The 27,194-nt window shown below is 56.7% G+C and overlaps 1 protein-coding gene across 1 annotated transcript; it reads right to left on the minus strand.

The window, feature by feature from the left end:
* Positions 1 to 18,136: 18,136 nt before the first annotated feature.
* AMER1 (APC membrane recruitment protein 1) lies at positions 18,137 to 26,499 on the minus strand. Its single transcript, XM_075162531.1, has one exon. It carries the CDS (start codon positions 26,339 to 26,341, stop codon positions 22,988 to 22,990), a length of 3,354 nt encoding a protein of 1,117 aa, XP_075018632.1. The 5' UTR covers positions 26,342 to 26,499; the 3' UTR covers positions 18,137 to 22,987.
* Positions 26,500 to 27,194: the final 695 nt, after the last annotated feature.

Consider the following 27,194-nt stretch of genomic DNA (forward strand, 5'->3'; position numbering starts at 1 on the left):
CTGCAACAGGCAGCAACGCCCTCGTGCAAAGCCATCCCCACAGGCCATCCATTCCTCCGTATCACCGGGCCTGGGTAGCTCATGGTCCTTCCACGCTGCGGGGGATTTAAGCTCACGCTTAAGTGCGCGGTGTAACCCAGAGCCGTTGCAGCCGGCGGTATTTGGCTGCGTCACCGGCAGCTTGCGCTGCTGGCAGCACTTGCTTCCAGAGTGCCACCGCACCGGGCAAGGACCGCCTTGCCTTCTGCTCCGAGAAGGAGGAGATGGGTCATCCCTGACATTTGACGGAGCAAACGGCATCATGGCACAGCGGCGTTTGAGGCTGTTTTCATCTTGCTGGCGGTTGATGCTTCTCCCAAGGAAAAAGCTCAGCCCTGCTGGTGCCACACACAGGGGTCACGTCCAGCCCCCTCCCCATCCCGTAAACACCCGGCACAAAGGGGAGCACCCATGGGCAGCCCCTGCGCACGCAGCACTGCCTGTCTGGGGCGGTCAGACACACGGGACCGGGGGGGGTGGCTGTGGGAACAAGGGCTCTTCCCCGGACTGCGTTTTCTATTTGCACTCAGAGCATTAAGCCATGACGTCTCCTGTTCTCTTGCTTATGAGAAGCAGCTAAAAGCTCGCTTTTCCAGAAAAGAGAAGTGAAAGTCTGGGGAAATCATAGAACTTCATAAGCTGGGCTTGAAGAAAACCTTCAGATGCGTAAAAAAAAAAAAACAACCCACAAACACAATAACCCCAAAATGCAGAGGCAGCAACGCTGGCATACCTGTACGTGCATCTCCCAGGGACGAGGGTAACACTTCGCAACCCTCAGCCCTTTTTCCCCCCAAAACCCAGCTTTTACGACATATCATCCCTTAAATCTTAACAAACAGCCCACCAGCCAGGGCTTTTTCTTCCCTCCACTAAATCAGCACCTGCCAACAGCCACCTTCGCTAGCCAAAGGCGCATGGCATGAAGTAATTAGTTTCCCCTCTTTCCCCTCCCTCCCAACACTATTATTTCCATTTTCTTCAGCTAAAGCTGATTGGGGGCCAAAAGTCTGGAGCAGGCCCTGAATTTGTGACTGAGCAGAAACACCTCGTGCACTTACCTGCAAGTGCTCCAGACCTCCTTGGCTGCTTCTGTAGAGATGACTATGCTGCAAGAAAACCAGTAAGCCATGAACTATTAAATGACCTGTAGAGAACATGGGGCCACTTCTACTTTCCCTAAAGATACTGCGATTTTTTTTTTTCCCCTATAGACTAGAATGAAACTAGACCAGGGCCACCCATCACCAGCTGACCAAGAGTGGTCACTAAGACAGCATCTGTCGTCAGGACGGTATATAGCTCTGGCCCTCTCTGACCAACTGACTTTTGAAACTGGATTTTGGTGTTTGATTGTCAATGGTGTCATCATGGAGCCCTGAGCAGCGATGGTCCCAGGAGGTTGGTTGCATGCCCACAAGAGAAGAAACATATAGCTTTATGGACACAGCAGCTGTTTCACCACCCGTCCTTCCAGAGATATTCTCAGCTTCAGCATCCCAGCATCTCCCTACGTTGCCTGGGGGTGAGGAGGCCAAGCCACACCATCTCTCCAGCCCCCCAGGACCATCACCCTAGCAGCTCTAGGCTCCCCTTTGCAAAGGCCCTCCAAAAAAACCCTCTTACCCAGCACAGAAGTGCCACCACTGCTCATCCCCAAGTCAGAGCTGCCATCCTTCATCTCCCTCTGGGCCTCATTAATATCCCTTCCCCTAATCAGGCACAGGAGCAGCCCATCTCTTCCAGCTCAGGTGCAGGAGGAGACCTTCACCGCCCCTGTTAACTACGGGGAATGGCACCGATTCCCACACCTGAGCAAGGTTTGCAGGATCAGACCTCAGGAGCACCCGGTCCCTCGAGCTACTGCTTTTTTTGCAGGAACCGCAGTCGCTGAGCTCCGGGCAGCCCTTGGCCGTGCTCCCCGCTGGCTCCTGCTCCCGGGCTTTGCTCAGAGGCAGAAGGAGCAGAACCATAACTGGGTTCATTTGAGTAGAAACCTAAAACCTGCAGAAAACACTGAGGATGCTAAAATCAGCAGAAAGACCTTAAATCCTGCTTATACCAGGGAAATTCCTGGGTACTTACTTCCAGTGCTCTGCAGAGAACTAAATGACTGAAATTGCAGGCACGCTCGCGGTGAAGATGGGCAATTCTTGTCTCAAATAGGAGGTGATGGAGCCCAGGCGAGAAATAAATGACAGGAGCGAATGGACTTTCCTTTGAATATTATCTTAGGTCCATCAACAGGTTAACAAACTTAAGGGACCACAAGGACCGATGAAGGGGAAGGCAAGCCCGGAAAATGCTGAGCTGACTTCTTATTGATTTCTTTTTCCTGGTCTAGCAAAAATTGGCAGCTTAAGGCAGCTCAGCTGGGGCCATAGGCGACGTGGCAGCCTCCCCAGTCGCTGTCCCTTCCCTCCCTCCTCACCTCTCTCCCAACAGATGCCTCGCTTCAAATACCATCAAGGATGTAACTGCCCTGGGTCGCCTAAACACGACTCCTTCTATATCCCTCAAGTGAGAAAAAAAAAAAAAACAAAACAAAAGTGATAGGGAATTAGCAGCTTCTTGGAAACCCCAACAAAGTTTCTGTGGCGACACAGGCATCAGAAATGGTGCTTCTATAATTAAGACAGCCCAACTGCCTCCTGCTGGGATGCCTATAGGGAGCTCAGCCCTATAGCAATGCAAAAGCAGCTCAGGAACCGCTGCAGCTGCTTTGTAGGGGAGACCTCAAGTGTCTGCAGGGGTTCGCATTTACGGCTGGGTCTTACGGACTGGGTTGGGTCGGGACTGGGTTGCAAAAGCCCCTGTTTGAAAAGAAATGGGTCATATCAGCAGTCTCCCCTGGTAGCTGCCCCATGGAGGGATGCCCAGTCACCACGGTGTTACCCCATCCCATAGCCTAAAGTCCTTTCCGCTCTCCGTAGCCAACCCGCTGTCGGTCTCATACCTCTTCGTACGCGATGTGTGCTCTGAAATCAATGAAAACACAAAGTCATAGAATCATAGATCCTCATTTTTTAATTCAAACACCTTGACCAGGTGATACAGGCTTCTTCCCCCCTCCCAGAAGGGTTAAGTGCTTCCATACTCCTAATTTATTCCTCATCTTTTATCTTTATAAAGGTCCAGCAGCGTCTGGTTCGCTGTCTCCTTTCATTTTCTGTTACATTTAGCTCAAATCCTTTCAGCTGAGATAGGACGCCTGGCCCCATCATCCTTCCACCAAAGCCAGGCATCAGATGAGACTGCTCACAGGCAGGGTTGCAGTTTTGCCTGGGTACCACCTTGCGCCAGGTACTGACCCAGCACGGGGAACCCCAGCACGGGGAACCCCAGCACTGCCCACCTACCCAAAACTCCCCCGAGCCCCCCGCCACGGCACGCGGGGCTGCTCGGCCGCGCCAGCTTCTCCTCCGCTCTTTTTTCCCTGCTCTGTACTGCAGCCAGATATACCCACCTGCTTGTCTGGGGGGAGAAACACCCACCCACCCCACACTTGGGAGTCAAATCCGAATACAGAGCCTCTGAAAAACAGGCAACGTCCCCACCCTCTCGTTTTTCTGGTGCTCCCTCTGGCTTCCAGGTTAGACCTGGCGTGGGGTCGCCCGTAACAAGGCAGGGGGAGGACTGAACTCCCGTGATCTTCGTTTGTGGTCTCACAGGAGACAGGCACTGGGTGGCTTAGTCCAACACCCAATTTTATAGGCTACAATTAATTCATTTAAGTGACCTGGAGGCCAGGCGAGATGGCCCTGATGAGCTCGGGGGCATGGATGGGGACAGCTTCCACTTGGCCACCACCAGCACGATGCTGAGTTAAGGACGGTGGGCTGCATTTATTCTACCTTTTAAATAAAGCACAGCCCTGCGGCTTCGGCCACACCAGCGTGCGGTGCAGCAGCAGGAGGGGGATGAGTGCCCTCACGCTGCGGTTAGCACCCCAGCGCCGGAGGGTTTGGTTTTCTTTCAAGTTCCATCCGAGATAAGGCAGTCCACCTAGAGCAGATCAGAGACCTTTTCTTTTTTTCTCATTTAAAGTTTTAATGGCTGGAGGATGGGGCAGAGAAATGTTCTGCTCTTGAGCACATAACAAACCACACTCATTAGCTCCGGATTCCTGCTGTAATGAGGGTTCATTTCTGCTCCTTGTCCCCCTTTCACCAACCCAGGCAACGTGCTGGGTTTATTCACGAGTGACTCCTATTCTTGCTTATTCCTCGTCTGCAAGTGTAATTTTTTAGGGAGGGGAAAGAGAGCCTGGGAGTACGTTCCTGGATCAACCCAGGAGCCCTCACAGCATCGCCCGCACCCCAAGAGCCCGGGGGTGGCAAACCACAGCGGGAAACAAATTAAGGATTGGAAACTTGGAGGAAAGGATGAAATCCCCAAGGTGAGAGCTGAGCACGGGGCACATCACTGGAGCGGCTCCGCTTCCGCCGGAGCTCAGACGGTTTTCACAAATTCTTCCCTGCTGCAATCCCCGGCTGATGCTCCGTAACTCAGCAGAAAGTTTGCAAGACATATTTCCTGCTGTCTCCACTCCACTGGCCGGTGCTTTGTGGGGAAGGTCTTGCTGTCTTGCAACACCGCTGATTTGCTGCTCTGTTTGTAGAGGTTTGTGTGTACGGTGCTTGCTCACGCATTTGCCGTACGGGTCTCCTTGCACCCCCGTTTGTGCCCCCACAAGCATGGCGTAGACTTCAGCTCCATACGTTACGGCTCTGCCCCGCAGCAGGCTCGGCTCCACCCAGGAACACGTTAAGGAGGATCTTGTCTTAACGAGAAGCCAACCGGCAGAGGAGCAAACAACAAAAAGCAACAAGAGTTAGCACGTACCCCAGCCGCCGCTGCTCAGCACCCCAAAGCCGCCCCACGGAGAAGGTGCCGTTTCCCTCCCCCTCTCGTGAAGGCAGACGGGCGCTTTTGACCGCGGCCCGCGATGTGCACTGTGGCAGGGTTTGGGATTTGCAGGCGAAGCTGCTCTGTGCTGAGCTCAAGTGTTGTGCTCGGGCTCAGAGCCCCCGGGAAAGCATCCCCACCAGCAGCCTCCCCGGCTAGCAGCGGCCATGGGGCCGGCTGGAGAGGGCAGGACTGCTCAGAAATAACGCAGACGAGGTGGGAAAGGGAGGCTGGGGGTTTTTTGCTGTTGCACCTGAGGACCACACGTGCCCAAAGCGGGCAGAGCAGGGCAGAGCCTGCCTCGGCGGCTGCAGGAAGGGACTTGCCGGCAGAGCCGCGGCATGGGAAGCGCAGCCGGGCTGAGTCACGCCGTGTCGCCCCGGCCCCGCAGAGCCCGTCCTCTGGCACCAGCTGGTTTTCCAGTCTCCAGCTACCGCAGAGCTCTCACACGGGACTGGCAAGGAACAACGCTGCCCCAAAATCCACAAGTGAAGGTGTGCTTTCTCCCCTTCACCCCAAAGGAACAGCCCCCTAAGCCCCTCTCCCTCTTTCTGAGCAGCTCAGACATGCCTTAACAGCTCTCTGCTTGCCAGCCCCAGAATCCCTATTCCTCAACACTTTTCCCCAAACTGGGCTCTCCCAGAGCTACCGTCCAGCCCCTGAGCCCAGCCGCAGCCTGGGCTGGGCGAGGGGCAGGGAGCATCGGGCAGGCCCCCGAGCACCAAGTGGGAAAACAAGGAAACATTTCCACGTATTAACTTCATTTCCTTCGTTTCCTCCAGCCCGGCAGCCTCGCCGGTGGGTTATTAATAGCACGCTCCAGACGAGTGCCGCAGCCGGGGCTGGCCCGGGCTCCAGCTGCCCAGCACCCGCCCCGACGGCCACCGCTCCCAGCACCCCTCCGTGCCCAGGAGGGGACAATGCCAGTGGGATCCACTCACAAAACACGCAGAAAAACCATGTCCCTTGCAGCTGCACTGCAAATATCTCGCAGGAAAATAGCATTGAGAAAAGATCTGGGAAATACCCAAGCTTTTGCTGCTTCTCCAGCTTGGGGTGCTGGAAACCATGTTTTTAACATCAAACCTACTGCAGTCTCATTATTTTCTATTTGTGGAGGAGGAAACTATGGTCTCCTGCATTTGCAAAGCAAATGCCGCTGGGATCCAGTGCAGCAGAAGGGAGGCAGCCAAAGGCAAAGCTGCTGCCCAAGCTGGGAGCACGCCCCGGCAGCACCCACAAAAGCAGAAGCCCCGATAGCTCCATCACTCCCAGCACAGACACGAGCATTTGCAGGTTTCTTAAAGCACATGAGTTTCTTTTAACCGGAGAGGCGGCCTTTTGAGCGAGCAGTGGACGAGATGAACAAAGCTGGATGCTTGCAAGTCAGGCAGGGAGGTTTTGGGTCCCGTCTGACGGGTGCTTCACCCCGGCAGCACCTTTGGGATCGATCTGCTTTGATGTGCTGCCCAGGATGTGCCAGCAAGGGGAGGGGGGACCCCCCCGGGACCCCTCGGTGTCATGGCTGGGGCCAAAAGCCCCATTTCCCCACCAGCTCCCGGCCGAACTGCCTTGTTGTCCATCCTTTGCTGTTCCCATGCAATGGCTTGCGAGGAGATGTTTCTTCAGCAACATCCCGCTCCCGGTCCCGACGCTCAGCCCACGCGCCTCTAGTGAGGGGGAAGGCGTTTGTGAGACCACGGCCTCAGGCAGCCTGGGGATTAGAGCCGAAACCAGGAGGGAGAGCCCGAGCGGGCAGGGGGGAGGTGGGCAGGAGCCTCCGGGTCTCTCCCCGGGGAGAGGAGTGATGCTCCCGCCCCAGCCCGGCTCCCCCCATCACAGAGGTGCCAAGCCATTAACCCAGTTAAGCAGCTCTGCGTGAACCAGTCCAAACGTGCACATTGGAGATGGGCACGATCTCCAAACGCAGGAGCCAGGAGCAGCCCCGGGGAGATTTCTGCAGCGTGAGTCACGCTTGCCCAGCCCCGGAGCAGCTCGGGGACCTGGGCAAAGCCACCTGCAGCCCGGGACGGCTCCTGCTCGGCAGCGGTCACGCCGGTAGGCTCGGGACAAGGGCATGGCCAAACTTGAGCAAAGTTGCAGAAGAGGTGGAAAACGGAGGAGTGCTGGCAGAGACCCTTTTCTTCTCCAGATCCTCCCGAAATAACCCCCAAGGACCCGTCTCCCTGGTGGGCTCTGCAGTGCTGCTGCTTCAGCAGGGACAAGTGAATGAGCACAAGTGGAGGAGAATCGAGGGCCCCAACACCCGGCCAAAATACTGCAGTTGATTTTAAGCCTGGAATAAATAATTTTATTTATCCAGCCTGTCCTGAGTCCCCTGGGCCATGGAGCTTCACCTACTGATGGCTGCTGACCTGGAGATGCTGCTGGAGGGAAAACCCCCATCGGAGAAAACGCCTAATTTGAAACAAAAGCCTTCAGAGCCATGGAGAGTTTGCCGCCTGCCTTGCAAAGTTCCCCCAGATGCCAGATACCCTCTGAAAATCCCGACCTCATGTTTTGTGGGAGGTTACCGACCCGCAGCTTCCAGCCCTGGCTCTCCCCGGAGCACGCTTTTGAACGTGGGAGGATCCCCAGCCCACCCGTTCTGACCCCAGCACTGACTCCACCACCTCGTCTACATCGTACATGGCGCTGGCCTCCTCTGACCCTGCGTCCCCACTCGTTTCTACAAACCAGCATTAAACGGTTGAATACAACCGCAGCGGCAGCATGCCAGCAGACAGACCTTGGGAGGGATTTCTGGAGACCTGCCAGCTCCTCCTGGGATGCGAAGACGGAGCTGGCGTTCCCCGGGGAAGCCTTGTTAAGGAAGCGAAGTGCTGAGCTGCCGCCTGGGACCCCGCGGGGCGGCTGGAGGAGGTGACAGGAGCCACTTCGCCCCGCGCCGCCGGCCGAATGCCGAGGCAGCGTCACGGCGGGATGGTTTCTGCCGTCCCACCCCTCCAGCTCCTCTCTCAGACCCCGGCCAGAGGGGATGTCCAGCACCTCCAGCGCGGAGCTTCGGTGACTAATGCCCTCCAGCCGCTGCAGCACAAATAACACCCTCGGAAACGCTGGCTTCATGATTCACCGTTTGGGTGTAGCATCACTTCTAATAGTAAATTGGGAGGAGGAACGTGCGGGGCAGATCAATACAGGATTAAAATGACAGGCAGCGTAGAAGTATGGGGGTCTGCTGCCAGCATAGCTCAGTGGGTGGAAAAAATAAAAGTATTATTTTGGCTTATGTTTTATTATTTATATGTATTTGTCCAGGTACACCCTTCTGTAAATGAACCCGGTGTGTCGTCCCCCCACCTGCATACCCTGGGGTGTATTCGAGCCAACTGAAAGCCCTTGTTCCTGACTGTTCATAAGGGAGCTTTCAATACGGTGCTGATCACTTTCCCCACACCTTGCTCCGGCGCTCACCCAGCCGTGCCTTATCCCGACAGCCTTTCAAAGCCACCGCTGCTGTCCCTTGCTGTTCAGACCGATGTTCGGTTTTGCCCTGGCTTCAGGCACCTGAGCAAAACCACCTGCAATAATGTAAAAGCATGTGTGCCCAAGTGCATTTTGCACCAGCAAACGGGAAAAAATTCCTTTGTATCCTTGGCACCAGAGGTGCAGGCAGGATTGACCCCAGCGGGCTCTTTGCATCCCTTGCAAGCAGCTCCCACGGGCGCTGTGCCCCTGGCTGGGATGGCACAGGCAGGGAGATGACATTGTGCATCATTCGTGGCACCACTGCTCTCCTGGTCACCCGTCGGGAAAAGATTTCAGAAGAGAGGGGCTGGAGAAAGTCAAGGTGTGGAGAGCCAGCCGTGCCGCGGGAGAAGGACATGCAGAGCTGCGCCGTTGTCCCGGCGAAGGCTAAGACGTACCTTGGTTGCAGGCAAGTACTTATGCAGGGAGAGCAGCCAGCGAAGGATCCTGCAGGAAAAGTGCTCCAGGGCTGTTAGTCCTTGTCCCGGAAAAGCAGGACTTGAATTCCTGGGAGGGTCAGTAAAATGGTGTTACAGCTCCCGGGAGCGCTGCCCTCCTCCCCACCCAGCTGGAGACCATCCTAGCCCAAAACCAGCCGGCTGTTGACTCTGAAAAGCTGCATATGTAACCAGGCAAGTCGTACGCAATGATACCAGTCTCGCTTCAAACGAGCATTCATTCCGGGGCCAAAAACTGGTGATTTATTTGTCAGGCTGTGTTAATTTACCTGTCTCACCACAGAAGCACTCAGCCAGCTCTGTTTGCAACAGGCTCCTGCTCAGCTGCCAAATCCGTTGCCTCTGATAAAATCGCTATTATTTGCTTTTTAAAAAAATTTAAACAATCCTTCCATACACCTGATTGCACCCGCAAGCGGGTCGCACTCCTTTCTGGGGGAAGTTGGGCGATGCCCGGAGCGGCTGCCGCAGAGCAGCATCCCTGCGCACCCGCCCAGCACCGACAAGGTCGGCTCAGCTCTGCGTGAGAAACGGCTCCAGCTGCGGAAAAACCAGAAGCTGCTTCGGTGGTTTCAACCAGAAAAAATTCCCTGCCGATTCCTCCGTGGGGAAGAAGCAACGGCTTTGCACAAGCCCCTCTGGGGTGAGCTGCCAAGTGGGCGACGCTGTGGCCGTGGTACGGATCCTGAGGTCGCTTTAGCCCGGGTTTAAAGCCAGTCCCAAAAACCACCTCTTCGTGGCCAGTTTTGCCTCCGTTACGTGGTGCCTTGGTCACCGCAGCTCTCCTACTTCGGGGAGCTAAGTGTCTCTCCTAGATCCAGATGCCAGAAAATTGTAGGACTGGTTTTGTTCTGTTTAATGGAAAAATAAAGGTGAACCTCCCCCGGGCGAGCCTCAGCTAACAAATCTACCGGATCCTCCCATTCTGGGGGTCTCATTGCATCCCCCTTTCCTCCTTGGCACAGGTCTCTCATTAGCCTCCAAACCCCCAAAACAAGGAGCTGAGGATGCTCTGCGGCAACCAAAAATATTCCTGGGTGGGGTCAATGTTATAAGAGGATTCAAGAAGAGGAAAAAAGGCCCTAAATAAGGGCTGACAGTTGACATGTTGCAATAAAACACCAAGTGCACGGTGCCCGAACCCGCCCCGCTCGCTAATGCTTCGTTACTCACCGCTCGTCACCGAAGGGAGGTCGCCTGCAGACCAGCAGCTTGCTCCAGCGTTAAGAAGCACCTGAGCTCATGCTGCTTTGGGTCAATATTGGGGGATTTTCTAAAACAGAGCACAGCAAAATGGAACAACCATGTCCCCGAAGGGGACTCTGAGCTGCGACGGGGGGGAGCCTGGAGAAGCCGTGCTGTGCCACCCTCCCCGAGGCACCCGAGCAGGAGCCACCGAGCAAAAATAACATGCCGCGAGGCCAGGAGAGACATTTCGGGTGTAGAATAGGAGCAGCAAGACCCGGCTTCGCTCCGGGCACTCCAACCTCGGCGCTTCCCCGCAGCCGGTAGTGTCATGCTAATGAACAATCTATAGGCACACGCCAGGGAGTTTTCTTTTTTAGCCTGGTTCATCGGTTTTTTTGGAAGAAACAATAGCAGAAAACAGCACTCCTCCCTCCCCGGGTTTGGCTTAGTTCCAGATTTCACTTTTTTTTCCTCCTAGTTTCACACCACGAGGCACTTTATTCTTGCAAACAGATGATTTATCCAAAAAGGAATAGGAGCCCGTAGAAGATAACAGCACATCCCTGGCGTGATGTTAATACGCACATGGAATTTGACTTCCCCACATTGCAGAAAAGCACAGGGAAAAACATAGCAGAGCGCAGCGGGGAGGTGGGGGATCAGATCAAACGGATCAGATCAAACAGAGCAAACCTCCCGATCAAAGCCAACACGACTTTGCGTGTCGCCCTCCAACGGCAACGGCCCGGGGCGGAGGAGGAAGGTCCTCAGACATGCTGGAAACGCACGCGGGCACCGACATGCGAGTTCCTGCCTTCTCCGCCGGGCCTTGTGCTAGAAAGCGCCATTTCTTCCCACCGCCGAGCCCTCTGCACGGACGTGCAGGCGGATTCGCCCCGGGAGGAAGGCAGGGCGCGGCGCCGGGGGGCTGGGAAGGCATCTCGCAGGGCTCGCAGGAGGAGGTGTCCTTACAAAGCCCCCTTGTGCTGGGTGGGGTATTCCCGAGGGGGTGGGGGGGGGAAATTCAGGGTGGAGCCAAACACATGAAAATTGAATGAAGGAGAAATCGCCCAGGGAACAGAGGCGAGCAGCAGCGAATTCCCACCTCATGCATCGCTGGAAGGGGATTAACCAAGGAGCAAGCAGAAGATAGAGCACAAACCGCAGCACCCCGGGCTGGAGCCTGCCCAGGCTGTGTTACGTGGTGGGCAGCACCCAGCCCGGGTGGTCGAGGTGGAGCCGAGCTCACCACCAGCACCCCAGCAGCAGGAGAAACCTTCTCTGCAGGTCCAGTTGAAGCAGCACGACCTCGCTGCCCCGTCTGCACCCACCCTTTGGAGACGCCAAGTAATGCCCTGGAAACCTTCCCGTGCGTTTCCGAAGCGCGGGGAAGAGAAGGGAGTCTTCCTCAGCCAGCTCTTGGCGCAAGAACAAACACAGCCCGCCTCGTGTGGCTTTATAAAGGATTGGTTTATTTATACGTTGGCGGGGCTCTGGCATCCCGCCCTTTTGACATCCCTTCTCCAAACACGGCAGCTCTTGCCTGGCCCCAGAGCACCTTTTAGGGGTCTTTAGGGACATTTGAGGTCAGCAGTGATGACACCAACTGCACTGGCCAAGGGCCAGGAGCAATAGCCCAGCTGGCAGGGCAGGGGCTGGCCCCGTGGTACCTGAGCAAGGTGAGCAGGACGAGGGTGGTGGCCAAGGCCAACCAAGGCACGTTCATGGTGATGAGGCAGCTCCACGGTCAGGCTGGGAAGTCAACCCCTGTGTCAGGGTCTGGATCAATGGGGTCCATGACCAGGGATGGGCTGGGACTGAGCTGGAGCCCTGCAAGACAGCCCAGGGAGGGCTGGAGAGCCAGGGCTGAGCTTAAACGGGCTCCTGGGCCCATGGGTGGGGGTGGGGGTCCCAGGTGAGGCTGCTCAGGGCCATTAGGGGCTATTAGTGCCCTCAGGCTCCAAAGCTGTCTTGTGGGAAAGCAGGAGGAAAGAGATGCCATGGCCAAAAAGGGTGAGTTGATGCAACGGGAGTTGGGGCTCAGGGAGAGCCCAGCCATCGTTGGGGCCCCCGTGGCTCTGGGCAGCCCCCATGGGGACCATACAAGGGGAACACAAGCCATCGCCACCTCTGCTCCGCCCTGTTGGGCCAAATCTGTGCACAGCACCCAGGGAGCGGCAGGCAAAGCCCAGGCACAGCGAGAAACAAAAGATCTGACCCAGAAGGTCCAAATGTGTCCCATCCAACATGAGCGCAAATCACGGAGAAATCCTCCTCGCGGGTCCTCGGGCTGGGAGAAACCAGAGCGTTTCAGTCCCAGCTTCGCAGCTTTCAGCAGGCTCCGGTCACTGCGACAAATAGAAAACACACGTACAAAAACCAGATACAAAACCTCACAAAATTCATAAACAACGTCTGTGAGGTCTGAGCTGTCTCAGACGGGCTCGGGCTCTGTGGCTCGAGGGGACAGTCCATTTGTGCTGAAGAACAAGAAGCGAGTGCCATGAAGACCACGAGCGACCGCTTGCTCCTGACGCTTTCCAGACAGCCGATGAGCGGAGCGGTAACGCAGCGGCAGCAGCCGTGGCCGCTCACAAACCCCCGGGAGGGAGGAGTGAGCTTGGTGAGGGTGGGTAGGGGGGAGCAGGGCAGGGAGGTGTCCCCCCAGGAGGCCTTGTCTAACTGACCCCCCAAACCCTCTGGGGAGCAGCTCTGCTGCCCTCAGCGAGGGCTCTCCTGCCCAGGACCTGGCAGTTTCCACCACCATTTTGATGCTAGTGATGGGCAGATCCATGGCTTCCCAACCACAACTCCGCTTCCCAGCCAGACCTGGGTCAAACCGCGCTGCCCCGGGTTCATCGGGACCTTCATGGTGGCTGCTTCTGGCTCCCTCTCCTTTGAGCTCGGCTGGAGAGCAGAGCCACGCTTGGGGCATTACTCATAAGGGGACAACGAAGGGGCAGTTCGGTCTCCTCCATCTCCCCGAGATCCCCCCCAGGAGGGGACAAGGTGCCGTCACAGAGGATGGAGACATCCCTGTCCCCAAGCGCTCCCCCCTGCGCCCCGCATGCGGGCTGAGCCCTCTGCCTCCCAGCCCTCCCCGCTTCCGAAGAGACACTTTTTTTTTTTTTTTTTTGGCAACACGGAAACAGGAGGAAATACATGAAAAGCTGGTGCCTGGGAGATGGCAACCTCTGTCCTCCTTCCGCTCCGCTTGCCGCTTCCAGCTCCGGTGGGAGAGGCGTCCCGGCAGCCAGCGTCTCCCGCTTCCCCGGCTATCCAGGGGCAACCACGCGCTCCTGGGTGAAAGTTGTTTTATTCCCCCGTTTTGCCCAGTTAGGAGCTGGTGGGACCGGCAGGAGGGAAGTGGGGTTCAGCGCTGCCGCAGCCGGTCCCCAGGGCTGTGGCCGGGCTTGGGCTCGTCGGTCCCTCTGCCAAAAACACCTCCTAGGAAGGAGGAGGATGCGGGGAGGGAGGAAATCCGGCTGCTTGGCACTGGCAGCTCCCGGCGAGCGAAACGAGGCGATAACTGGGTTTATAACACGATCCCTCCGGCTTCACTTTGCGGTCTCCAGGAAGCCCTTACTCACGCCCACCCTCCGAAAGCGCGGCCGGGGAGGCAGTTTGCGGAGCTGTGGCCTGCGGGTACCCGGACCGGGGGATCGGAGCAGAGGGGGATGGCATCCCGCGTCCTCGGACCCCGCGCTCGCCGGCGGGCGATGCGACCAGCTCCGCCAAGTGCAGCGCGTAGGAGGTCCTCTGCTTCTCACCTTGAGTGTAAAACTCAAAAAAAGAAAAAAAAGAATAAACCAACTGTTATACAGAGCAGATAGCTAAAATAATAATGCTGTGCGCATCTTGCTGTCGTCAAGCTGGCTTTTAAAAATAGGACATGTTTTGAGGCTCTCCGACCACAGGGGACGACCAAAAGCCACCGCCTGCCCAGTCCCTGGGGCAGAGCCCACTGGTCTCACTGGTGGGGCTGGGCTGAGAGGGTCCCTGATGCCCTCAGGTGCCCGAGCACGCTGCGGCGGTGGCTTTGCCCGCCTGGTTCTGCTCAGCTGCGAAGCCACAAAGATTTGGCACCCGGGACCCCCCGCACGGTGCGACCGTGCAAACCCTCTGCTGCTCCCAGCGCCTGTAGCCACCTCGCACACAGACGGCCTGCAAATTTGGGTGACACCGACGCCACCAAACCCCTCCGGGGTCCCCGGTGCCCTCCCCAGCCCTCCTTCAAAGCAAGGCATAAACAGCCGATAAGCTCCCAGGGCCCTTGGGGGGGTTTCTCCTCTTTTTTTTGTGGCTTTGGTGAGGGACAGTGAAAATGCCGATGTGGGTGGCTTTGAGGTGACAACGGCTTTTCAGCAGCAGCGCGCGGCACTGGCGCGGTCATCCCACGTGTGCGGCGCACAGCCACCGCCGCGTCCCCACGAGAGCAGCGCTCGTGATCTAAACCAGACATCTTGCTGCCCGAAACCAGCCCCTGCTCTCTCGTCTGTTCACTCGGTGGAAAAATAGGGGGAAATAAAATAGGGAAAAATGGAGAAAGCCATAAGGAAGCCCAGGTGGGGTGGAGTGACCCACGCAGAGGTGGGCATCCAGCCGACAGCGCCGCAAAGCCGGCAGGTTCGTGTCCTTCCAGCGCGACGGAGCCTGGCTATAATATTTTATAGCACTGCGGACCTCGCCGAGGGGTTATGGCTCGGAGCTGCTGATGCTGAAGGCTCAGCCCCGCGGAAGCGCGAAGCTGCGGCTCGTCTCCGGGTTGCCCCCGGTGCGTCCCCAGAAAGCCCCCCGAGCCCCCGGGGTTGCCTTTGCGGCTTTCGGGAGGACTTCGGGGGAGACCCGGCTCGGCATCGCTCCAGCCCAACAACTGCAATAACTGCGCTCTCCCTTAGAGGTCAGCCCAGCATCAAAACTGGTCCAAAAATCCCCACAGACGGATGTAATTCCTCCAAAGAGCGGGAATTTGGTTAAAAAGGCCGTTCGGGGAGGGCAGGGGATGGTCCCCAACACCTGCAGCCTCTCGCCTTGCTGTTGCCGAAGAGTATTCCCAAAAGCTGAGCTCTCCCGCCCGCTCTCCGGCTCCTTCCCACGCGCTGGCTGCTCCGAACCCCGTGTCTACCCCCGGTCAGGGGAGCCCCTGCTAGGGGAGAGTCTGCCCGGCTCCTGGGTGGGTTTTGGGGAGCAGGAGGACCAGAGCCTGGTCTCGCTGCTGCTGTTGCAGCATATTGATATTGATATTTTCCATGCCCAAAGCAGCCGGGACATCTGCTCGGCAGCCTTTCCTTTTGGCTTAATTCTCCCTTCCCTTCTCCTTTCTAACAGACAAATACAATTCAACAAAAATACTCCCCCCCCCAAAAAAAAAGCCTTCCCTGACAGCTCATGTGTCAGAAAGAAAATAACTCTTTTTTTCTTTTTCTTTCCCCACATCCCTCCAGCATAAAACAGATTTCAGCATTGTACTAAAAATAGAGAGATTACAAATAAACCTCCGGCATGGAGCCCCCGCCAGCGAGCGGCACCCGGGGCCAGTGGCCACCCTGGAGATGGCCGCCGGACCTCGGGGCTGAGCCACAGGGGGACCCAGAGCCCCATGGCGAGGCCAGAGACCCCCAAACCCGGTCGCTGCGGCGATGCTGGGGCATCGCTCGGTATCCAGGACGGGTCCCCCCAGGCCGACCCCGGCTGTGCTGACCCAGCGGCAGCCACCGGCTGGGAGCTGCGGGCTCATGGCCCCGTAACGTCAGGCAGGACGGGACGGGGTGTGAAAAGCTCCGCTTGAGCTGGATGGGGGAAGAGGCCATGGGCGTGGGGAAGAAATTACATCAGCTGTCCCAGGAACGCTAGCAAACCGCTTGCAGGACCTTAGGTGGAGTGGAAGATGGAGACGGGTGCTGCCACCGAGCTGCAGGTGACACGAAGGCCACCCCACCGCTCCCCTGCGGACCAGAGGGATGCGGAGCATCGCTGTATCGCTCGTGGGCTGCTGCAAGGAACTTGCAGGCTTCCCGGGGCATCCGCAGCCCCGTGCTGGGGAAGGAGGCGGCAGCCCCGCACCGTGGCCCTTCTGCCCATGGGCAAACCAGCGCCGCGTCCCTCCGGCCCACCTGCAGCTTGTCCCCCCCTTTTTCTTACTTACGGGAGCTCAAGTAAAGCTTGAAAATGCAAAACGAGGGTGACCCAGTAGAAAGTAAATAGAACCAACCCCACTTTTTCCCTCATTTAAAAAAAAAGACAACCAAACAACAGAACGCGCAGGGCACCGGGGGGTTTGAGGGTTCGGCGGCTCAGTTTTGGATCCCTCACTTGGCAGCGCCCAACTCCGGCGCGGGCTGGTGGCGAACGGGGAAGGGAAGGGGATTTACAAAGAAAGCAAACGCGTTGCCACTGCTGCTGCCCGCTGCTCAGCCCAGGATTATCCCGGCGGGATGCCCGAGGAGCGGGCGGGGGGAAGCGGATGCTCATCCCGGCCGGCAGAGACTCGCGCAGGAGAGGACCCATAGGCTGATGCTAAAGCTCGGCCTTACGGTCTCTGGAGGGAGGCGAGAGCCGGTCAGAGGCTCGGGACCTTTCCCCAGCCCTCGGGCCAGCGGCTCTGCCCGACGCCTTTACAAACCGGGGCAGTTTCAGGAAGAAAAGCCCGGTCGAAGGGAGCGATGCGCGAGCGGCTCCGCACGACGCCAAGCGATGCTCAGGGGTGTGGTCCAGCCCTCCGCGAAGAGGCGGCGATTAAACAGCAACCACTCATTCCCTGCAACGAGCCTGAAACGGCCCGAAGAGCCCAGCCCCACTTCTCTTCGGCATTGCCTGTTTCCAAAGCGAAACGTTATTTTCAATTATTTTTTTTCCATCTCTGCAGGCTTCAGGGAGGCACAAAGGGTTTTGCCTGCCTGAAGTATTTTCTCCCATGATACTAATCACGTTAAGCAGGTCCTGCCCGAGCCGCAGATCCCTCCTCTGCCTGACCCCATCGGCTTTGTACACCTCTGAAAAGGGATTTTCCTCGACCGGCGCTCGTCTGTGCTTTCGCACCCCGGAGAGCAGAGAGTTCTGCTTAAAGCGAGGATTTAGAGAGAGAAAGATGAAATTAAATATACAGCGGAGCTTGCAGGGCCGGGTTGCGCAGCAGAAGCGGAGTCAGAAGAGCTTCATGGCCACAAATCCCCGACAACTGCATCGATTAATGGGCTGGCTGCTAATTATTCCACCCGGCTTAAGAAGCAGGGCCAGGCTGTGCTTTGCCTGGCAGCCTGGTCCTAATCGGGATCGCAGCGGGATCAAGGGATGCCAGACCCCGGGGAGATCCCCGGCGCTGCCGTGTCCCCACGGGTCCCCCCAGCACCCACGTTATTGCCGAGCTGCGTCCCCGAGCTCAAAGCCCCCACAGCGGCCCTACCCATCCCACCCCCTCCTCCGCCAAGGTGAAGTTCACAATCTCTTTGTTGGGTTTTTTTTCAATTAGCATCCTCAGCTGAGGCTACATCAGAGCCAGGTTCAGCCCCAGAAAGATCTGTTTTGCTCCAGCCTCTGGGAAACAAGAGTCGTGAGGAAGCCTGCAAGTGTTCCCGCGTCTTCCTTCGTGGAGCAGTGTTGTTGTCTCGGGGCTTTTTAAATTACTTTGGAGAAAAAAGGGAAAAGAAACGCTTTATGCTCGCTGCCGTCTGCCGGCTCGCCTGCGGCCCCTGGCACCTCGCGAGGACGGACCCCACCAGCGAGGCTTCATTGCCCCAGAGCCACGCGCCCTCTGCTCCCCGTCACCCACGTCAGCCCGGGCCACCGCTCGCGCCCAGCGACAGCAGAGAGGAGAAAGCAAGAAGAAAAATTTGGCGCTGGGGGCTGGTGCCTTAACGATGGATAATTTGCAGGGTTCGTTTAATGGCACGAGCAGCGTGTGTTACGGACCAGCAGCGCGCTGTGCTCTCCAAAGCATCTCTTCTGCTGCCTTCTCCCATTTCACTTGCAAATAATCAAGAAATAGGAAGGGAGGGAAAAGAAAAAGATTAAATCAAGCATCAAATAAGCAGGAAAAAAACAAGCCACAAGTGAAATCCAATGTTCTCTAAAAATCTGAAGTTTATTCATTAGAATTCCGTGAAAGGAACATTCATTTTAAAACACAATCAATACCTTAAAAAGTTTCAAGGACTAGTAGCAATGAGACCAGAAAGAAAACGAAAAAACCCAAAAATTCAGAGAAGTCGGTCACCCGGGAGGAGCCGCCTCCGCCCCCGGAGCAGCTCTGCAGCCTGCCCGCGCGGGACGGCAGCGGGGAGGCACGGGGCGGCCTGGGACAAGGGCCAATTTACTTCTTTTTCTTTAGAATTGGGAGGCTTTTCGAGATTTTAATTTATCACTTCACCCAAGGGCAGCTTCTAGGACGACTCAATACCGGCGAGAAGCGCAGGTAGCCCCAGCCGGAGAGGAGGGAGCCGCAAAATCCCGGGGCAGAGGGAACGTGAAACGCGGCGCAGGTCCGAGCGCCCCAGCGAGCGACCTGCCCATCCAGTCCCCGTGCCGGCAACGGCGGCAAACCCGTTTAAGAAAAATTTTAAGAAGCACCATTAGGTGAAGAGCTATTTAATTAAAAGACACAAAAATCTATGCAGAGCCAAATGTCTCAGCGGCAATTGCCATCTCTGCTGGCGTTGGCGGGGGGGGGGGGGAAAGAAGGGGAAAGATTTGCTTTTGGCTGTAATCTTTTAGCTTTTCAGCACTTAATTTTCTTTTTGCACGTCACTGTTTGACATTGTTCTTGTCTGCTCAATTAATCACCGTGGCCTTCTGCAGAGAAGCTATTTCAGCCCTTACACCCCGCGCAGGGTTGCAAACTCTGCAGGGGCACAACTCCTACAGAGTCAAGCAAACAAAGCAGCACATTCATTCAACTAACTAAAAAAACAAAAGCAAGAAGAGCCACATGAACTAGCGTTGGGTCTTAGCTTACCAGAAGCTCTCCTTGCCTTTCTGGTCCCAAAATTCAAGGCAGTATTATTCCAGGAAGATGCTTTACCGGCGCTGGCAATGCAGGCGGCAGGAGAGGAGGAGAAGGTGGAAAACCCGGTAATCCCTGCGGACCCCAGGAGTATTTGAAGAGCAATCCTCAGACCCGGGGCAGGCGACGCTGCCTGCGCGAGGGCGAAAGCCGAGCTCCCAGCCCGGCCGGGGAGCACCAAGGGGAGAGGAAATCTGTCACCGGTTTCAAGAGCATCGCCACGCACCAACCGACAGCATCTCCTGCCCGGGGATTTAAGAAAAGCCCCAATTTCGGATATAATAATTTATGCACACAGAAGGGAAAGCCCCAACTGAAATCTGCGGTTTTCTAGGTTAAAGACGGTCAACGATACTTTCAGGGAGAAATCACCAAAGTCCACAAATTCAGATTAAAAACAAAGCTTAAAAACAAAGAAGTAACAGTTGACGAGTGTGACACAGCAGTACTAAACCAAAGACGTCTCAGCGGTGTGTGCAAAGAGAGAGCGTGTGTGTCGGGACCGGCCGCTGCTGGGTTTCAGGGCTGGCCCTGGGCACGACGCGGAACAGAGGTTACAGGAGGAGACGCGAGCGAGGTTTCCTTGCATTGCACGGGCAGTGGCGGCAGCAGCAGTAATTGCCTTTTCTCCATCGGAACGGTAAACCACACCACTTTAAAAGACAACGCACACGAGTAAAAGAACAGTCCATAAAATTTCCCCATGAATATAAAATGCAAAACTATACAAAAATAGATAAAATCGACCATTTTCTTATGTGTATAAAAACAAACAAAAAAAACCCAAAATCCCCCAAACGCAATACAGAATTACTTGGTAGGCTGACCCGAACGTCAGTGGTTTAAGCGCAAGTTAACAGCCATAATTCATCACTCGGAGGCAAAACCTTCCCTGGAAGGGACGTACTCGGGCGAGTTCCTCGAGGGGAGTTTTTCCTTAACATCTTGGCAAGACAATCTGCTATTCCTGACCTCTATGACTTATTTCTGGTTCGGAAGTCCTTTTTCATAAAAGTGCCTCAATTACCACTCTCAAATTTGAGTTCCTCAGGTAAGGCGTTTGACTAATGCCCTGACCCAGATCAAGACCAGAAGACCTGTTCCTGGTCATCCCGGGGCAGAGGGGTATTTTCGGAAGAGCAGTACATTAGGCAGTGAAATCCAACCTCTTACGGCAGTGATAATTTACAGGCTGGGTTAGCGCATTGAAAATTCTTATTTCTTTGGGTTAATGGGGCAGAATACACCAATAATCCAGCAAATTAGCTCCAAGAATGCTTTTAGAAAACTCATTTTAAAATCAATAGATATTTGCTTCATTTAGTTCACATCAAATTAAGAGGAGAAACCTTTGGTGTAAAGTCAGATTATCGAGCCTTGGCTGTATCGCCTTCGCTCATTCGAGTCTAGAAGCTGTTTTCACTAAGCCTTTCCATCACGTACCTACAACCGACAGGATTATTCCTAGAGACGTGCATTTGCAACTGAACATTCATTTTAGCACCGAGACACTTTCATACCTCACCAAGACTTTGGCAAAGGCTGCACCATGTCTAAACAAAACGCTACGTAAAAGCCCCTTAACCCGCGAGAAGCCTTTGGTGACACGCTAAAAATAAAAGTCATTAAAAAAACCCAGTAAGCGGCTGCTGCTCAGGCCAAGCGATGACTGTGAACGCCTGCCTGCGTGACAACGCCTCCGGGGTCGCCAGCAGTATTTGCTCGTGGGTTTTAATTTGAGTGGCGGTGAGATGTGCAGTGCCGAGACCTGACCCTGTCCGAGCAAGAGGGGAGCCTGTTCCAATTAGGCGATATTCGTTAGCAGACGCTCACGCGCCGTGCTAATGAGGAGAGGCTGCACTCACGACCTCGGAGGCGAGGGGACCTTTCGCCGGCCGACCGCGTCCTCCTCTCCAGGCGGGGGATGCGGATGCGGAGCGGGAGCGGCATCAAGAGCCGGGTTTGTCCCACGAAATCCTCTCCGGTTGCGTGGAGGGATGGGAGGAGAAACCGTGGCGCGGTGGGCTCCTGCGGGAACTCCCTGCGGCAGTGCTGGTAGGAAAATACTGAAAAATTAAGGTGTAAGCCCGTGGATCACAGACAGGTCTACTCTGGCCTCAGCAGTCTCTTCAGGAAAGGAAAAAACCACATCAACAAGTCGAACCGTGGGCAAGCAAAGCCTGGCTTTGCCTGTCCCTGCTCCCTCGCAGATATACAAGGACGGGGCAGTAAGGAGTCTCTTCTCCAAAAGAAATATCGGGACCTCATTTTGCTTGGGGGGTCAAAAAAAAAAACCAAACCCAAACCAGCTCCTTGTGCCTGCAAACACAGCGACGCAGGGAGCTGCTGACGTTTCCACCCGGAGCCACAGCCGAACGGTGGGGAGAGCAGCAGGGGCTTTCCTCGCCGCGGGCAGGAGTCGGCAGGAAAGCGGGGTTAGGGCTGGGCAGAGCCGCCCCGCGCCCCGCTCCGGAGATGGGAGAAACCTCTGGTATTTCCAGTTCGTGGTTATTTTTTTTAATGCTACAAACTCTGCTGCAAAGAAAAGCAGAAAAGGGGCAACTCGGGGGAGAAAACAAAAATCATCACCGGTAACCGAATGAAGATCAGAATACAGAGCTTGGACAGAAGGAGGAAGAAGCTTTGTAAGTCACGGACAGGGAGGTTTGGTTTAGAGACAAGGTGTTGGAGATCACGGGGACATGGGAGACGCCTCGAGGACCAACAGCCTGAAACAGATGTTTCCAGGAGCTTGGACGACCTCCTCGGACAAGGTCTGTCTCCTTAGCTCGCGTCACTCCTCCACGCTCCTTCAAAGAGGAAAAAGAAATCCAAAACCTGCAGCAACCTCCAGCTTTTTTGTTCCCTCCAGTTAGGAGGATGAAGTCGTGAAGCCTAATTTAGGCTGCGTTACATTCTGTATTCCAATTAACAGAATACTTTCCTCATATGAGTTTATGCAAAGAAATCAACCGTAAAATAATTAAAAAAAAACAAAACACAACCCACAAAACTTCCTTTTGAAGAAAGTAACAGCATCTGCAACTTCGCAGCTACAGGCATGATGCAAATTTAGCTTATTTCAAAGGCCTCGTCCGTGCGCCCGTGGCCCGGGAGAGGCGAGGAGCGTGGGACGAAGCACGGGAAGGGTTTCCACCGGGAATTACGCACCGTGAAGACAGACCACGACAAAGAAGGGACCGACACTTGGTTCTTAAAAGGGACACCATCGACAGCACATCTCTCCGAGAGCGGCATCTTTGAGCAAATTAAAACTAGACCTGGAAAACGTTATCGGCATGCACACAAAAGCTCCTGCTTCCCTTTGGGGCAAGGGGAAAAAAACCAATAAATAAAAATGTTACTGCAAAGTTCCCCTTTCAGCTGACTCGCCTCCCGTCCTCGCTCTGGGAATAACCGCCGTCCTTCCTCCCAGCCTCCCCAAACCCAGACCGAGACGGAAAACATTCAAAGTCAGTCTGAACCAAAACATTTCACCGAGAAGAGGCAGAAAAATACCCAATTTCTCTCAGAAGTTTCCCCAAGGCTCGCTCCCCCAGCTCCAACCCTGCAGAAGAAACCCAACCCTCCACGCTAGCGATGGGTCCGTGCCCAGCTTTTATTCTAGCAGCAAGGCGAGCGCGCGCCGGGGGCTGCTGCCGCGCTTGGCGTTGGAGAGCGAGGCGGCTCGCGCTGGAGAACAGGAAAGTGCCTCAGCGTTAACGTACGAATCCCGGAGGCGGCTCCGAACCCCGCCAGAGCAGCCGCAGCGGCGAGACCACGTACCACGGCTGCGGGAGAGGAGCTCATCCTTATCAGCCCAGGTCTAAATTAAAGTCACTCGCAAATTACTCGTTAATGTTCATTTTCTCCCTCCCCGCTCTTCGCGACCCTTTTCACACCCCCCCTATTCGGCTTCGGTGAGGCTCGCTGCGGTGCTCCGGCAGCCGGCGGGCAGCGCGTGGCCGGGGACGGCTCTGCCTTTCAGGGGCTCTCCGCAGCACTCCGGGCTTTTTATGGCGTCGGTGCTGCCGGCGGGGTGCTGAGGCACGCCCTGGGCGATGCCGACGGGTTTGCACTTGGCGCGTTTCTCCGGGGAGCAAGCGAAACTCAAGCTTGGGGGCAGCTCGGGCTCCGCGTCTCCCGAGGGTAACAAGCGGGCCAGCTTTTTGGCGGCGACTTCTGCGTGGTACCTGTAGGAACCGGCCGCCTCCCGGGACCGCCTGGCCTCGGGCTGCAGAGGTAAATTGGAGGGCCGGAGCGGGTGCCTGTTCAGCTCCGGCTCTTGGGGCCGCCTGTCCGGAGCCTCTCCGGCGACGCTCCGGGAAAGAGACAGGAAAGGGGACACGGCGCCCGGCTGCTCCGGCGGCTCCCAGGCACTCTCCATCGCGGCGGCCGGAGGGAAAGCCCAGTGCTTCATCCCCCCGGCAGCCGCGTCGGTGTCGTGCTGGAGGTGCCGCGAGCCCGGCCAGCTCAACCCGCCGTCAGGAGCCACCAGCTCGCCCTCCTCCTTGCTCCTGCTCCTCCTCGCCCCGCCCGAGTCCTTGTTGCCACCCTCCCGCTTCGACCAGAGCCGGCACGGCTGAGGGCCGCTCTTGGCAACCTGCGAGTCGGCAAGCTCAAACTCCAGGCTCTCCGTGTCAAGCGACCGGCTCCTCCGGTTGACGGAGAGCGGTGCTGGCATGGAGGGGCTCAGCCCGTGGAGGCGCAGGTGGCGGGGCAGGCTGGCAACACCCCAGTTGCAGCTCTGGAAGGAGCCCGGGGGGTACCCCGGGGACATTCTCTCGTCACATTCAGCCAACGACTCTTTCTGTCCGTAGCCGTCGTCGAAGGCCTCGGCAATGTCCTCGCCGGCGTTCATCTCGGGATGCTGCTCGCACTCCCCTTCCCCTTCCTGCTCCACGTCGACGACGTCGAAGGTGACCATGGTGGGGAGGGCAGGGAGGTTCTGGGTGAAGGAAGAGCCAGAGTTGGAGCTCCCCAGGCTTTCGGAGAGGCTGGAGAAGAGGGTCCCGCTGCTGGCGAACTCCACCAGCGCTTGCGAGAAGCTCACAGCATGCTCGGGCTCGCGTTCGCTGCCCACCGGGGGCTTGCCGGTGGTGGTCTCCGCTCCGCCGCCACGCTCGTGCTCGGGGAGTCTGTAGCCGGGGAACATCCCTGCTTTGGCTGGGGCTACGCCGCCGTGGATGGAGCCCCCAAACAACCCACAATCCGGGTCCGAATCAAACCCCGGGTTGTTCTTTGTGAGCTGAATAAGGCAACTTCCTTGGGCTTTTTGGCTGTTGTAACAGTTTTCCGGACACAGAGTCCCTGGAAAATCCCTCCACTCTGGATTTTCAGCTCTAGCCACCGAAACCCCACTATTCACACCCCTGTTTGGGGCGTGCGAGGCCACCTGCTCGCTACCAAGGCCGCTCTGATTCTTGCCAATCGAGCTGGCTGCTCTCGTTTTACATTCAACGCACTGCTTCTCCCGGGGACACTTCTCCTTGCTGGGAACATCGAGTCGTTTCAGGACCGGTTCCCTCTGCAGCTCCCAGTACAGCAGCTCTTTCTGAATGGCCGCTAGCCGCTCTTCTTCCGTTTCCATCACCCCTCTTTTCTGATCCATCATCTGGTTCAGGCTCTTCTCAGCAGGGGGGCAGATGTCCAAGAAGTAGCTGAAGATCCCCGGGCGTGAGACTTTGCTCTCGAACAGGGATTCCTCCCCGTGCGGGGGACTCATCAGCGCGTCATCAGGCTCGTAAAACTCATAAAGTGCATCGCCGCTGTAACTGTCTCTGGGAAGACGGTCCTTCTTCATCTCACCGAGCCCATCTCCGGCTTCGTCCTCCGGCCCCGGCGTGGTGGAGTCATAATAACCCTCGTCGCTATTAGGGGCGGACTCTTGCTGGTCACTCTGTGGCGTCAGCAGGTCAACGCCGTCCATCGCGTCCCCCATGTAGGGGTGGGCTTCCGCCTCGTGCGAGGCATGTGTCTCCAAACTGCTACTCGACACCTGGGCTCCGTAGCTCCTGTCCCCTGCCACGCTGCTGTTCCATAACTGGTGGAGGTACTCCTCCGCCTCCTCAGGTATGGCCATCTCCTCCCCACCGCCCTGGTAGGTGACCAGGCAGGAGCTCCGTTTAGCAGCGTCTCTGCTGCGCTCCACAGAGATGGTGCTCTCGGCGATGTCGGGCTCAGCAATGTCGTCTCCGCACCCCGTCAGGGAATCGAAGCTCTTCAGGGACGTGACGTCTCCTAAGATGAGGCTTAGCAGGTCCCCGGAGTGTAGGCAGGGAGAGTCGTTGTCCATGAAGTCCGGATGAAAGGCCAGCAGCAGATTGCCGTGGTCAAACTCTGCGCAGACAACAGCGTCGGCCTCTGATTTCGTGTCCAGAACGTCCCCTTTCCCTGGCATCGCCACCGCATCGCCCTCAGAGCTGCCCTCATCAGCCGCGAGACAGCCGGGCTCGGCAGCCTCGCCACAGCTGGCAGCTGCGCCTGCCGGGCGGTCGTCCTCCAGGCCGGCTGCGGCCAGAGGGACGGGTCCCAGTCCCCTCCCCTCCGCGGCCCCTCGGCTCTCCGCTCCCACCCCAGGAGCCTTGCCGGCCTCCTCCGACTCCCCGGTCCACTCGGGGAGCTCTGCTTTCTCACACTCGGCAACCTTGCTCTTCCGGTGACGCCGGATGCTGTTAAAAAACCCTTTCAGGCCTTTTTTGGGTCTGGGCAAGGAGGACTTATCTCCGTTGGGCTTTTTCTCACAGCCCTCGATACTCCCGGGCGGAGAGCTGTCCCGCTGGCCGAAATCAAACTTGGCGCCGGCGTCTACGGCCACGTGAGCGCTTTGGGAGCTCGGCAAAGGGCACGGGCGCGAGTCCCTGCTCCCCTCCGAAGGGCTTTCCAGCTGCGCCCCGCCGCCCTTGTCGTACGCAGCGCCGCTGAGCCCGTCGTGGGTCTTACATTTACTGAGGCCCTTTTTAGAGGCTGCTTTCCCCTGGCCTTTGCTTCTGCCTCCAAAGAAACTGGGCAGCGTACAGATGCTCCTCTTCCCTCCGAAGAGTTTGAAAGCCGTTTTCTTCAGCTTGCCGGGGGGCGGCTGAGGCTGCTGCGGCTCCGCAGCCGCGACGGAGGCATCGCCCCACTCGGGCAGCCGGTCCCCGTTCTCCTCCCGCCGCTGGTCGCTTCCCTCCCGCTGCCCGCAGACCACCGACTGCGACCTGATGCGGGCAGGCTCCTCCGTGCAGCCCGTTTCCATGGCAGCCGGTCGGTTCGGGTGCATCTAGCTGGAAACGATGACTTTGGTAGCGGAGTCCTCTTCTGGGGACAGAGGTGGAAGCATCACAGCTGACCTAAAGCAAAGAGAAAGGGGAGAGGGGTGAGGGGATGGCAGCGGGCGGTGCAAAGGCATAGGTGTCACGAGGCGAAGAGCTTCGTCACCAGCTGGAACTGGAGCTGCAAAAGCCTCCGACAGCCGCTCGGCTCCCTCCACTCCTTAAAGCCGGGCACAAAAACGTCACGATGCTTAAATTTACCAGTTTGCAAGTGCAGGAAAACCACGCGTCTCTGCTCGGCAGCATCCCCCTGCCCGGGAACAGGCAGCTCTGACCCCTGAGCCACCTCGCTCCAGCCCCTTCGGATTCCCGTCTTTTTGCCACCGGGGCGATGGGGGTCGGTTACCAGCCACCTTTGGGCAGGGAAACACAGGCTGCTCCGGCAGGGAGAGGGACCGACGCCTGCCAAACCCCGCTTCCAGCTCCCCCAGACCTAACGCCAAGCTCCGGGGAGCATTTTGATGGAGAGCCAAACCAGGACGCAGCCCTTACACTAAGCACGTGTCCAGGAAGAAAGCCGTTTACTATACTTTTTTTTTCCTAAGGTGATTTCAGTTGTTTTAAAAATCATTTGTCCAGCGAGAATTCCATTAAAACCATCCACTACGAACCACCCTGATCAGATTATCTCAGAAGCAGAGAGGTAGGTTTTAAGTTTGATCCTGGATTGATGTGGGTAACAGGAGAACTAAAATAATGTTTCTTTTGCCGAGGTGAGGTTGGAGAAAGTATAAGCCATAAAAATCGTAACGCGCTGCCGAGCTGTAACGCCTGAGGCTTAGCTCTTACTGCTGCGAGGCC

Source organism: Calonectris borealis, chromosome 13 (assembly GCF_964195595.1).
Source record: "Calonectris borealis chromosome 13, bCalBor7.hap1.2, whole genome shotgun sequence".
In the NCBI taxonomy this organism is placed as follows: Eukaryota; Metazoa; Chordata; class Aves; order Procellariiformes; family Procellariidae; genus Calonectris; species Calonectris borealis.